General features: G+C 35.0%; 1 protein-coding gene across 1 annotated transcript; it reads right to left on the bottom strand.

The window, feature by feature from the left end:
• Positions 1–397: 397 nt before the first annotated feature.
• On the bottom strand, positions 398–14,168 carry SEM1 (SEM1 26S proteasome subunit). Its single transcript, XM_087930369.1, is given in 4 exon segments — positions 398–432; positions 4,710–4,859; positions 5,091–5,191; positions 14,164–14,168. Coding segments are annotated over 4 exon segments (291 nt in total).
• Between the last annotated feature and the right edge of the window lie 514 nt (positions 14,169–14,682).

Below are 14,682 nucleotides of genomic sequence, written 5' to 3' on the forward strand. Positions count from 1 at the left end.
AGGAAACTAGCAGCATCAAAAGAGAAGGCCACTATCCTAACACAGAGGTCCCTGTTCACTCGTCATGAATGTGAGAGAGAGTGAAATCTCTAAATAGATTCTGGCAGACAAATATAACCAAGACCTGCAGCCATTAACGTTTATGGACCCCACTATAAACTATAGCTCTTAGATCCACCACTCCAAGGAATGATTCATTAAAACTTACTCCATGCCTCCAACTGTTCAACTGAGACAAGCCACCATAACAGTTAAAGGCTTAAAACCACATCTAAAAACTGTGAATAAGGAAGGAATCACATATTGCAGATCTTTCCATAGTTTACAGCCTGTAATCTTGCTTTTAAAGCTATTCTATGTGGACTGAGAGAAAACTCAGAAATGCTATGAAAAAGGTCTATAAATCCCCAGATGGCAAGTCATTGTTCACAGCTACAAGAATGAAACATATTACCTCAGGGAAAAAATAAAGCTGGCATGGTTACAGTTAAATCCAGAAAATGGCAAACTGTACACCTCAAACTGGACCAATCTGAGGCAAATCCCAGATTAACCATATGTATATACCTAAAAAAAAAAGCCAACAAAAGCCAATTCAGACTGTTGTTTTTTAAACAGGCTCATATTTTTCAGTTTAGAAATAATCTTAATCATAGATGGATAAACAGTCACAGAGACATAACTCTATATGTGAATGCTAATCATTCCATTTGCATTAATTACAGAGTGGGATCATGTAACGTAATTGTAGGTGGGCTCCCTTGAATTATACATTTGAATATATGCAGATATTCATTCCCACATGCATGGAGTATATATTTCATCTGCAACATTTGAAAAAGAAAATATATTATAAGATTGGTCTAAAATATGTGTATAGAATATTGAATCCACATCACATATTAGACTTGAAGATCCATTGAACATACAGAATTATTCTTTGGGCAATATATGAATAGGCTTGCTGACTGGATGATTATTAGTAATTCACATTTGGGAAAGGAGGCACTTAATGTTCTTAACCAAATTATTAGGTGTTTAATAATTAAATGGGGAAAAAGATTAATCATATATACTACCAGCATTAATTGATATGATTGCAGTGGGACATTGCTCCTTTTATCAGCTTTCAAAATTAAAGGAAATATATTGGCCTTCATTCATTTCATGTTACTTGGTTCACATGAATTGTTATACTGATAGTATGGATTATATGAATATAGGTAGCATATGATAACATGCAGCATAACCTAAAATGAAAATAAATGTGGAAAAAAGAACATTTCTGTCAATTTCATGTTATCTTCAATCTGGACTAAAAAACATCTGAAATAGCTCAGTTAGAATCCCCAAACAGAAGGTCTGAAAAAGTCACATGGCAAAAGATATGTGAGATCATGAGAGGGATGGATTTTTTTTTTTCATTTAGTAAAAGACAAAAAGTGAGGTGTGAGGGGATTTATAAAACTGTGTTTGTAATTCTTCTTATAATACTAAAACGTGAGATCTTCCAACAAAACTGATTAATATGAAATCCAATGCACACAAAAGGAAGTATTTTGTCACACAATACATACAATGCAGCTGAAATTTGATCTTAAATTTAATATAAGGATCTAAAGGCATGACTCTTTTACCAGGTAAAGTCTTTTAAGTTACAAAGGCATTTTCTGGTCCAGGTTAGAATTGATGACAATAGGGAAAAAAATCCCTTCATTATATCATTGAACAATTATCAGGTTCATATTTGTTATAAATATAGTAAAGATCTTGAGATCTTTTGCAGACAATAACTTTAAACATTAATAAAATACATGAGATCTTGAATTTTGATAGATGAATGTATACTCTAGAATATTAATCATTTGTATGGAATTTCCATATATATGTATATATAAAAACATTTCCAAAAATTTAGTGTTTTCCAATTCTTTTTTGCTTCTTTTTTATTTCTTTTTTCTTTTTTAAAGATTGTGTATTATAGGGAAAGGAGGGTCAAATTTTGATGAATGCTATTTTTAATATCTGTTTGCTGTATGGAAATTCTCCTTCTATAGAATATTTATATATCACATTTATTATTAATTGGAGTATCTAAGGATCAGTGGTGGAAATTTTTTACTACCGGTTCTGTGGGCGTGGCTTGGTGGATGTGGCTTGGTGGGAGTGCAGGAGAAGGATACTCCAAAATCTCCATGTCCACTCCACTCCAGGGGAAGTTTACTGCAATATTCCCATTCCCTCCCCACCCCACTAACCTGCTTTCCAGCTCTGTTCTCCTGTGCAGGGCAACAAAAGAAGACCCAGCCAATCAGCTGGGACTCAGGAGGCAGAGAATAGATGGGGGTGGGGCCAATCAGAGGTGGTATTTTAAACTAGTCAAAATTTCTGCTACCGTTTGTTAAAACATAGTTCCAGTAGCTCCTCTTACTATTACCACAATGCAAAGACCATCTTACATTATTTCTAACAAATGACATACATATAAATACACCCACCCACATTCACATATGCACAGATACTATATGTTGATACTATACAGCAATCCAAATCTCAGAACTGATTTTTAAAAACCTATTAAATGGACATTTTAGATGGAAGACAGGATTTATATTTCTGCTTAAATAATACTAAACATGATTAATTGTTATCATTTTCCATTTTAAAGAACAAATATTATCTGCCTAGTATGGCTCAGTGGCAGTATTTAAAATTAAAATGTCTATTGATATTCCAATTTGAACCTGAGGCATTTTTGGCCTTGGGAACACTTAATCCACTACAAGTGATTATTAAATCCTATTCATAAAACCCCCTACAATTACTCCTTGTACAATTAGGTTGGTGATGAATCAATCTGATATGCAAACTTTCATGATTGAATGTAATAAAGCATTAAAACTCCTATTTTGCCTAGACAATGGAGACAATTGTTAACCTCAACCAAAAAAAAAAAACTTCAGTAAAAGTTACATTATGTTTTTTATTCAACCACAAAAAAATGTTCAGGCCTATAGGACTCAGTTGCTCTTATATAGGAAAAAAATCTTCAATAAATGATTGCATTGTTATCCAGTGATATGCATATTTCATTCAAAATTTCATTTGAATTGTACCTTCTAATTGATCCACTCGAGGAGGAAGTCATTACATGTATTAACTGTGAAGGAAATTTTAGTATATTCAGACATATTTTTAAAACTATTTCTTACTGCATGAAACTTGACACCAGGACAAAGAAAAAGAAATCTCTGCAACCTACCTATAACTAAAAGATTTATTCTGCAGCATGGAAAAGCTAAATTATATGCTTCAATATACTCAGTTGTCAGCAAAGTTGATATTATAAGCAACTTACAAACAAACCATTTTCAGACATAAATTAGCAATGGATGATTATAATGAAATATGACTGCCATACAGTGAAATACTTATGCAAAGTGTGTGTGTGTGTGTGTGTGTGTGTGTGTGTAAGATATAGATACACATATGCATAAACATAGACACACACACATTTGTATGTATGTATACATATGAATATATACAGTATGTATGATTCTCTGTATGATTTCCTTTTTGTTTTTAGGTTTTTTTTCCTGTCATTTATTTAGGCGTGAATTGTTTTTAATCCAATTAATAAAATAAATAAATAGTCATGGGCTTTCCAAACACCCTACATCACCTTCTCCCCCTTGGGCCTTCTAGGAGACTGCTAGCACATTTGGATTATCCACAAAATATTAGGCGTTGGGTATTAGAGGAGTCCGATATAGTGTACCCAGTATGTGTGATTTATGAAGTGTCATGAGCTACCTTGATTTTATTTTAATACAGAGGTTAATGCTCTTTTTGAATGTATTGTTCATTGCTAATACACAAGGGTATAAAAGACAGAAGGAGCATAACATTACCAGACTTTCAAGATTCAGCTATTGTAGCCAATTTTAATAAAAGTAGTTATAACCTTTCTATGTGAAATTGATTTTTGGTCTAATCTGCCTGGTGCTGAGAGAATAAGGGAATAACAGGGTTTGAAAGGACCTTGGAGGTCTTCTAGTCCAACCCCTGTTCAGGCAGGAAACCCTATATCGTTTCAGACAAATGGTTGTCCATTCTCTTCTTAAAAACCTCCAGTGTTGCAGTACCCACAACCTCTGAAATCAAGTTGTTCCACTGATTAATTGTTCTGATTGACAGGAAATTTCTCCTTAGTTCTAGGTTGGTTCTCGCCTTGATTAATTTCCATCCATTGCTTCTTGTTATCCTATCCCTTTGGAGAATAGGTTGTCCCCGTCTTCTTTGTGGCAGCCCCTTAGATATTGGAACACTGCTATCATGTCATCCCCTAGTCACCCCTAGAGAATGATATGTTCTGGATGTTCACAACAGTTGCTATTTTCACATTAGAGGATCACTCTTGTTGGGAAAGAGTTAACTACCACCTTCTATAGAGAGCCACTATTTAGTTTTTTCATCTACAATTACTTTTCAATTTATACAAAACAAAAACAAAAATTTGGGCAGCAACAACGTTCCCTTCTTCCATTCCATACATCAGTGTTCAATTTACAGTCCAAACACAAGTAGTACTACCTGTGGTTTTCATCTTGTAGTAGTATTTCTTTCAGTTTTTCTCTTAAGTCAGGGGTGTCAAACTTGCGGCATCATGTTGTCATCATGTGACGTGTCGTGACTTTTTTCCCCTTCACCCAAATGGGGGTGGGCATGGCCAGCATGTGATGCATCTGGTCTGTGAGTTTGACACTTCTTTTTTAAGTGATTTGAGGAATTCTCTTCCATATTATCATCATTCTAATTATCTTCCCGTATGTGTGCGTCTTCAACTTCATCTAAGCCATCTGTAGGAGGAGTGGCAGAACCTGGGTACAGTGAAAAGAGGAATCAGCCTAGAGTCTTTATGTAGCCAAAAATGGACTAAGTCCAACCACTCTTTAATTCTATTGATCCTTATCTAATGCCAAGACAGTGCTAACTTAGTAGACTCTTGTGCGTAGGCATGATTAATACCATAATAAAACAATTTAATTGGAACTTCATGTGTAGTCCTAATTTTTCACACCTGAGATGACCTCAATCTTCAGTGGAAAACTCCCCAAGCTCATCCTCTCCCTTCAGAAGGCCCAGATCGACAACTCACTTCTTTTCTGTCCTTATCAGCTTTGGCCTGCTCCTTCATTTTCATCTTAGGGAGCAACATTCTTCTGGCCATCTATGGTTATTGAAAAACAGCTCAATGTTCTCTTCCTCATAAAGTAAGAACATATAAATGACCTATCATTTGAACAAAGCAAAACATGCAACCATGATAGACAAGGGAAATTTGAATTGATTTTACAGGTATAACCATTTGAGGGACTTCGTTCTTTGGGACACTTACTCTTCATCCAGCCTTAAATGCCTTTTAAAGCAGAGAAAAATGACCCAGTGTCAGAATTCTTCAAGTCTAGTGTATATAGGAGGAACATAATAAAAGTAAAAGAAAAGCAGAGATGAAAAATAGTGATGCGGACACTCTTCTCGGTATTACAAACAAGTCTCTATGAATGCATACAGGAGAGAGGGAATCATATTTAATATCTATGTGGACTGCCTGCCATCAATCTGCCTTGGCAGATGCATTACTTCTGGTTTCAGGGCTCATCATAATGAATTCTGGTTCTTGTTTTTCTTTTGTTGATGCTGCTGGGAGGCTGACTTCCCCGCCCCCAACGTTCCTGTCAGTCCGCTAATGCAAGAAGGCTTGAATTGAAATATAGCATTTTGAATTCAATCTTTTATTTCCCATTCATTACATCTGGGAGGGGGAGAAAAACTCATAACCCCTTCTTCAAAGTAACTCTCAATGAATTCCTTATACAAGCACTGAGAGTTCTAATCTAGTCAGGAAAAAAAAAGACCATTTGAAATGTAGTAACCAAAGACTTGGTTGAAGAAAAACAGAGTAAAATCTGGGCCCTGAAAAAGTATTTAATTTCACAAAGTTTATTTGAAATATCCTGGTTGTAGATAAGACATAGTACATTTTAGCTTGAATAGGGGGAGAAAAAAAAACACTTTTTTTTAAACCACCAGTAGTCAAAGTGCAAATGGATTGAAGGATGTCCATAAATTACTAACAGTTTATCAAAACCAGCATCAGCAATTGCTCCAGAGAAGAAATAATTACAGCACTACAACAGCATTGGAAGAAAAAGAATGAGCAAGAGGAACAATTATAAGCCTCAATGTGCTATTGACTTTGCAATTTTGAACAACGTACAAATGACAAAATGTATTTTTGATAAATATTCAATCCAGTTTGTCATGAATCATACTTAAACGTTAACAATAATAAATACAAAAATCAATAGAACAATTAAAAGATAACAGAATGGGAAAAAAACCCACGAGCAACTACGATTAAAATGTTACCACAGAGCCAATAAAAAATAAATAGTTTCAGCAGAAAGGCATACAGGTTTTCCTTCTAGGCAGGAAAATTTTCCTGGTATAATGCATACTATCAATGGGCAGGTAATGTTATTGATAAAGTGTATGCATTATTAAATAAATCGCCCAGTGCCAGAACATTCTTCCCAACTTTCTTTTCCTGTTAGCATGGAAGTGAATGTGTGGTAATGATCGTACCAAAGTTGAATGTCGTCTATCCAAGAACTTCATAATGGATTTAGAAGGTTACCATTAAATGAAGGGCCTCTTGGACATGAAATGTTCTTTCTGTAGAGTTTACCTACTTCTATTGCCTGCTTGAGGTCACGCTAAGATCATTGTGTAATCCCAGCTATTTCAGGCATCCTTGAATCATGTAATTCTAGACTTTCTAGCAATAATACACTTTCTTTTTTTTTTTTTTTAAATATAGTTTATTAATTTTTACAATTAAAACCAGTCACAATACATACACAAATAAGCAAAAGAAAGAAAGAAAGAAAAGAAAGAAAAGAGAAGAGGAAGAGAGGGAAAGAATTTTAAGAAAAGAAAGAAAGAGGTTACAGGATTAAAAGTATTCTTATTTAACAGTTTGCAAGATCTTCTTTTGTTTTCATCACCTTAACTTGTGTCATATAACCACACCTGTTTTTAACTTATATCGCTACCTCGTTGTTATGTATTGGTACTTTCCTTTTATGCCTTATAATATATTATTTATCTTTGGTCAATCCAATTATACCAACAATTCCAGCTGTCATAGTATAGTGAAGTGTCTTTGTTTTTTAGCGCCAAAGTCAATTTATCCATTTCTGCGCATCTTGAGATTTTTTCAATAATCATTTCTTCTGATGGAATTTGGTGTTGTTTCCAATGTTGAGCAAGGCTAATCTGGCCGCTGTTAAAATGTGTATTGTTATGTATTTAGTTTTTTTTGGAAATTTGCTTATCAAAAATCCCTAGTAGGAAGGACTCTGGTTTGTATTCGATCTGCTCTTTGGTGATTTCTTCCAACCAAGTTTTGATTTTCTTCTTCCAATACTTTTGGGTTTCTGCACAGGACCACCACATATGGAAAAAGGTTCCTTCTTTTTTTTCCTACACTTCCAGCAATGCGGACTCATGTTGGGGTGCATCTTCGCTAACCTCGGAAGGGGAGATGCCATCTATAGAACATTTTATAAAGATTTTCCTTGTATGCTGCCGATTTGGTAATCTTATTGTTTCTGCCCCAAACTTTCTCCCATTCCGCTAATGTGATGCTACGCCTACATTCTTACTCCAAGCAATCATATTTCCTTTTACGATTTCTTCTTCTAATTCTGTTTCTAATAAGTAGTTATAAAATTTTGTTATGTTTTTTTTATTTGATCCTAATAAAATTTTATCTAACTGTTGTAGTTTGTTATTAATTCCGAATATATTTTCCTTCAAGTTGAATTTAACTTCTGATGATATAAAGACCAGGCACATGTGATGTTCTTGGAAATAATACCAAGAATGTTGCCAGCATATTGCATGGATAGTATATTCCAGAAGCAGTCAGTACACAGTAGTTAGAATGCAGTACTGCAGGCTACTTCTGCTGACTGCTGGCTGCCTGCAATTTGGCAGTTCAAATCTCATCAAGGTTGACTCAGCCTTCCATCCTTCCAAGGTGGGTAAAATGAGGACCCAATATGCTGACTCTGTAAACTGCTTAGAGAAGGCTATAAGTACAGTGAAGTGGTATATAAGTCTAAGTATAGTTATTGCTATATGTTTTTTTTCATGTGATGTTCTTGGAAATAATACCAAACCAATTTACCATTGCATATTCCAGGATATTATATTCCAGAAGAGTCACGGTGGCAGAGTGGTTAGAATGCAGTACTGCAGGCTACTTCTGCTGACTGCTGGCTGACTGCAATTTGGTAGTTCAAATCTCACCAGACTCAAGGTTGTCTCAGCCTTCCATCCTTCTGAGGTGGGTAAAATGAGGGCCCAGATTGCTGGGACAATATACTGACTCTGTAAAACCACTTAGAGAGGGCTGTAAAGTACAGTGAAGTGGTATATAAGTCTAAAATTATTAATACATATTTTTTTTTTTTATTCCTTCTAACCCTACCAAACAACCCCCGGATTCTTTTGGGGTTTCCTTTTTAATAAATAAACTTAGACAACCTTAACTTTTTTTTTTAAAAAAATAAACCCCCAGCCAGCATGTTGTGTTTCTCAATAAAAGCTAAATACCATGTTTTTTTAAAAAAATAATTCCTTCAGTTACGTGAAACAGTTTTACCGCTACTTCGCCTATGTTCTCTAACATAGCTCATGAGGGTTTTCAGGCAGAAACTGATCTTTGATCATTTGATATTCAAAATTGCTTTCAAGACATCAGTTTAACCAAGGAAAATAATATATTGCAAAAATGGGAGCATCGTAAAGAGGCAGCAGCATCCAGATGCTCTTAGACTTCCCTTGAAGTACTTCTTATTCCATTTGATATTAGATGGGTATATGGGATGAGAAGCAAAAAGTGTGTAATTGAAGTGATGGCTTTTCCATCCTCCCCAATGCACCTGTCTACATAGATGTACAAAATGCCTGTGTTTCTTTCCAAATGCTGTTTGGAGATATTACTCAAATTCTTAATAGCAGAGAGAAAGAAAGATGCCCAGACTGAGTACAAAGGTGTGAATTTTTGCCTATGTTTAGAAAAAAACTTGTGAACAAGTTTCTTTAGTTTTATCACACCAGCAAATCATACATAACTCAAAATAATCACGAGCAGCATTTTTAATACCATTATGTGAAAAGGGAATATAACAAAAAAATTTTTTTACAAAATGTCAATCCTGTCTTTTTTTAGAACTAGTGCTCAAGGTAAGTAGCAAAAACAAACTTTATTTAGGATGCAAGGAGCTCTGAAGCTAATGTATTAACCAATAAATCAACTCAGATTTCTCATATAGTAAGTAAACAAAATTAGAGAATTATATCCTATACAGAATACAGAATAATCAAGGATCCAACTAAATAATTGGAAGGGACCTTGAAGGTTTTCTAGTCCAGCCCCCTATTCAAACAGGAGACCCTATACTTTTTCAGACAAGTGGTCCAAACTGGATGCAGTATTCCAGATGTGATCTTATTAAAGTTTTATAAAGCAGTACTATTATTTCGTGTGATCTTGACTCTATCCCTCTGTTCATTCAACCAAGGATTGCATCATCTTTTTTTATATTTTTTGGGGTGCCGGCTGACTGGGGAATTCTTGGAGTTGAAGTTCACCTATCTTAAAGTTGCCAAGGCTGGAAAACATAGCCCTAATATTAAAAAAAAAAACTGTGGTGCACTGTTTGTTAGAACATCAGCCCATTTGACTGCTCTTTATTGTAGTGTTTGGGAATGGTTTTGTAACTCTGAAGCTGTTTTAAATTGAAGTGCTTCAATAAATTGACATAAGCCTTTAAATGGATCAGAAGTGGAGAAGAAGAGATAATTGGAGACACACATTCTATGCTTCAACATGTTAGTAAAGATAAAGGTAAAGGTTTCCCTCACACATATGTGCTAGTCATTTCCAGCTCTAGGAGGAGGTGCTCATCTTCTTTACAAAGCCAAAGAGCCAGCGTGGTCCGAAGACATCTCTGTGGTCATGTGGCCAGCATGACTAAATGCCGAAGGTGCATAGAATGCTATTACCTTCCCACCAAAGTGCTCCCTATTTTTCTACTTGCATTTTTACATGCTTTCAAACTGCTAGGTTGGCAGAAGCTGGGACAAGTAATGGGAGCTCATTCCATTACGTGGTGCTATGGATTCGAACCACCGAACTGCCAACCTTTCTGATCAACAAGCCCAGCACCTTAGCCGCTGAGCCATCATATCCAATATGTTAGACTCCCATTACTGGTTTTCAACTTAAAACTTAAAAGATACACAGAGAGATTGGAAGGCAGAGAACTGGACATTTTACAAACATAAATAATTTTCTATTTTTCACTGCCAGGGATAGTTAATATTTCACCCACCAAAAAAAACCCCTTCTTTGAGGAAAAGCCATAGCAACAGGGTGTTTCCCTGTCACTGAAAATTAGCAGTCTTTTTTTCTTTATAAAGACAATTTTTTTTAGAGAAGCAAAATCATCCATGACAAATCTCTGGCCAATAGTTTAATTGCAAAAACCTGGATGGCTGAGGAATTCTGGGAGTTGAAGTCTATACGCCTTAAAGTTGCTGAGATTGACAGAGACTGATCTGAATGATATATCGCAGCAAAGAAATACAAAATATGCTAACTCTTTCTTTCCATGTAGTGGTTGTCAGGATGCATGAAGCCCAGATTTGGTAGCCCAATTTTGGACCCATAGGGAAAGGGAAGGTAATTAAACAATCAAGATGTTTTAGATCTAGATTATCAATCAATGCCTATTAGAGAAATTAACAACAAGGAACTGTTGCTTCCAAAAGATTTGCAGAGTCCCCGATTTTCTGCCTGTCCCATAGTATATTCCTGTAATAATCCTTCTTTTTCCCATTCTAAAAGAAATATATGTGAAGACTTAATCTAACATTTCACCATTCATCCTTTGAGTTAGCAACAAAGGTGGGGCATAACTTTGGGGGGAGGGAAATATGATGCAATTAGCTGCATGAGTATATTATAATATCCATTAATGCTGCTGTACTAAAGTCAGTTTCTTTTTTATTTTAACTGCCCACACTTCTAAAGAAACTTGATTTATTTATGTTTTTGGAGAGATCTTGGCTTTCAACCAAAAGCACATTTTGTGGATGAAATTCCATCAAATCTGTTCACATTCCTTTTGATTAGTGAGAAAAAATAGTGAAGGCTTCTTTTGAGTTCCTTTAGATGCTCTTTTCTTCACTCTTCTGCCAAAAAAATTATGTAGTCATTTAATGCTCTTTTATTCAAAAATGCATATTGCATAATTGCGCAAGCCAGTGTTTTGAAAAGATATACATTCTACATGTGGCTTGTACAAGGAATCAAAATTGAGGCACGTCCTTTTCTATGAAGAAATGTGAAACCCCTCCCAAATCTCAATAAGATTCTCTGATAAGACTGGATTGTAAACAAGTCTAGACAGCAGGAAACTCTCCAACCCAGATCCTTGCTTCCTGTAAAGCAGCAACCTCCTGGCTCAGTGGACCGTTGAAGGTGGAGGCAGTGGCAGAGGTGGTGGAGGGGATGGTTTTTAATGGGTGCACATGTACTTCATTCACAAGTGCAGTTTTGCATGCACTCAGCCATCAATTCCACAATCTGGTTCTGAATGGGCTGTAGCCCAACACCGGACCATGGAACGAGGGTTGAGGGATCCCTGCTGTAAAGAATTGATGGTCCACTCCTCTACTCACAATAGAATTTTGGGCTTGGACAATCTGGAACTGCACTGCCTGCAGTCCAATCTAAGCATAATATACAAAATCGTCTGCTACAATGTCTTGCCTGTCAACAACTTATTTAGCTTCAACCACAATAATACATGGACAAACAACCGATGCAAACTCAAGGTAAACCACTCCAAACTTGATTGCAGAAAATATGACTTTAGCAATAGAGTGGTTAATAGCATGGAACGCCCTACCAGACTCCCTTGTTACAGCCTCAAACCCACACAGCTTCAATCTCAAACTGTCTACCATGGACCTCACCCCATTCCTAAGAGGTCCTTAAAGGAGGCATGCATAAGTGCATCAGCGTGTCTATCTTACTGTCTTACTGTCCCCATTTATCTGTATTTACTTCTTTTGTTCTTGTTTATGTTCATAGCTATACTTGTTATCTTGTAGATGTTTGACAAACAAATAAAATAAAAAATAAAATTAACATATTATTTATTTTTCAATAATTTGTATTACATGTGTGGGATGGCAACCCAAACCTGTGTATGACAAATTGGCATGGAAGAAGGAATTCAGTACATCAACTACACCCCAAAAAACCCCGCACCCAATTTAGCACCATGGGACAGTATGTATCTGGAATCACTTTTTGTTTGATATGTGTGGACCAATACAAACTTCCATATATTATGAGGATAATTCAAGGCCAAAGGTCCTTTACAAAAAAAGTATGCAGGAATTGCTGCAATCATTTACATTCATGTTCTCTAACATAATAGAGCTTTTGTATATGCATGTTCTCCTAATTTATGTAGCTGTTAACATAAATTGCCCAGTACTCTTTTTGCATTTTAAAAATGTAAATTATCCTGCTTCTGTTTCTGACAAATTAATGTTCTTAATGCAGATTTCTTTAACACAAATTTTCCTGATGTAAGCTCTTTTTAAAAGTGTAACTACCCCTGTTTCTATGCAACTTTCTGTACAGTAGTTTTTTTAATAAAAAAAATAGATTCTTGATCAAGGCAACTGGTAATCAGATTTCCTTTGATGCCAAGATCCATGTCTCAGAAAAATCCAGAGGGAACAGAATACTCAAGTCCACTCCCAACAGAATCCATGATGGAATTATTTTCCATTCCTACTTTTAATTGGCATAAAAAGTGCTGGATATTAATGATACAAATATAAAGATTGCTTGACAGCCAAAGTACTTCAGAACTAAATTTAAATATTAAGAAAAGTGTGCTTTGGCACAACAGATGTTTCATACAGCCAATTCTTCTCTAAATATCTCTAAATATCTTTAAATTTTATGTAACTAGAACTGCCTAGCTAAAATACTGCATAAAAAGCGGAAAGAAATAAGTATTACCAAAGACTTTTCAGAAATAATCACATGATTTTATATTTAATTATTTCATGTTAGGCTACTTGGAAAAATGCTACTATTTATACCTCCATAAAACTAGTATTCATGTTATTAGAACTTATTAGTATTAGTTATTAGAACATAATAAACATATGGTAATAATAATAACATTTTTGCTACAAATATTGAACAAGCATCCAAACATTTTATAAAAATGTTTTTTAAAAAATTTTTTGCTTCCAATTAAATTTTGATTTATGCTTCCTATTTTGGTTAGGCTGCGTTTTATAAATTAATTGATTCATGGCAGAATCTTCTACAAAAATTCTAAGAATCCTTTGGCCATAGGCTTCGTAACTCAAACTATTTTGGGAAAAAAATCTACAGTTACTTTCATAAAGAATAGAAGAATTAAGCCTGAGTTAATGGCATTGCTTGTAAGCCATAATTGTGTATTTCAAGATTTAATGTCTATAAAAACAATTTGCCATCCTTATCCAAAAAGTGCTATAAAATCTGAAGCTCTATGAATAATAATGAAACAATGGTGTTTAAATATGATGCAGCCAATCCAATATCACAAACATTCTAGAGAGAATGTAAAATTCATTGCAGCACCTGGATTGAAATTAAATGTGGGGAAAAAATAGCAGATCACAGGAATTCAAATGAAAAGCAACTTTTTATGATATCTTGGTAGTTAAAGTTCCTATCAGAAAAGTAGAAATTTGCTTGTATCCTAACATGTAAAACATTTTACCTAAAATTGCATATAATATTGTTAAACATAATTGAAAAGAATAATAGTTAATAGAGGAAGTTTATGAAGAGTTGTCGCAGAGGTACTTTTTTCAGGAGGCAACACAACTTTCTTGTTTTGTCTTTTGAAGATATTTCACTTCTCATCCAAGAAGCTTCTTCAGCTCTGACAGGATAGTGGGGAATGGAACTATTTATATTCCTTGCTGACCTCTGGTAATTACGTCATGTTGAGAGCTCAAAAGGACTCAGAATTTGCATTGTGATGTCAAAATGGATGTTTCATCATTCCTCGTGTCCATGTTCATGTGTAGGCTTCTTATTGTCTCTGGAGGCAGAGGCAATAATATGTCTAACACCACAAAGTAGAATACACATCAGAACATAAGAGTCATGCTAGATCAGGTCAATGGCTCATCTAGTCAAACATTCCTAGCCGTTCCAATTTTTCATTTTAAAGGGATGCTTTTTGCACTACTAAAAAGCCTACAAGATTTGCAACCATTTATAACTTTCCCTGCTTGACTGTTCCCACTTCCTTTTAAAATCTATTTAATTTGGTGGCCATCTAATGGCAGCAGATTGCTGTTGATCTATGCATCAGCATTGCATTTCCAATATTCCTTTGAGTAAGTAGAACATGAAAGAAGTTACAGTTGGGTCAATTGGCAAAATGAGATAATATGTACAGGATTTAATGTACAATTAATTCAAAATAAATGTTTTCAGGAAACATAAATGGA

This window comes from Pseudonaja textilis, chromosome 3 (assembly GCF_049901715.1).
Source record: "Pseudonaja textilis isolate UNSWEBS1 chromosome 3, rPseTex1.2, whole genome shotgun sequence".
NCBI lineage: Eukaryota > Metazoa > Chordata > Lepidosauria > Squamata > Elapidae > Pseudonaja > Pseudonaja textilis.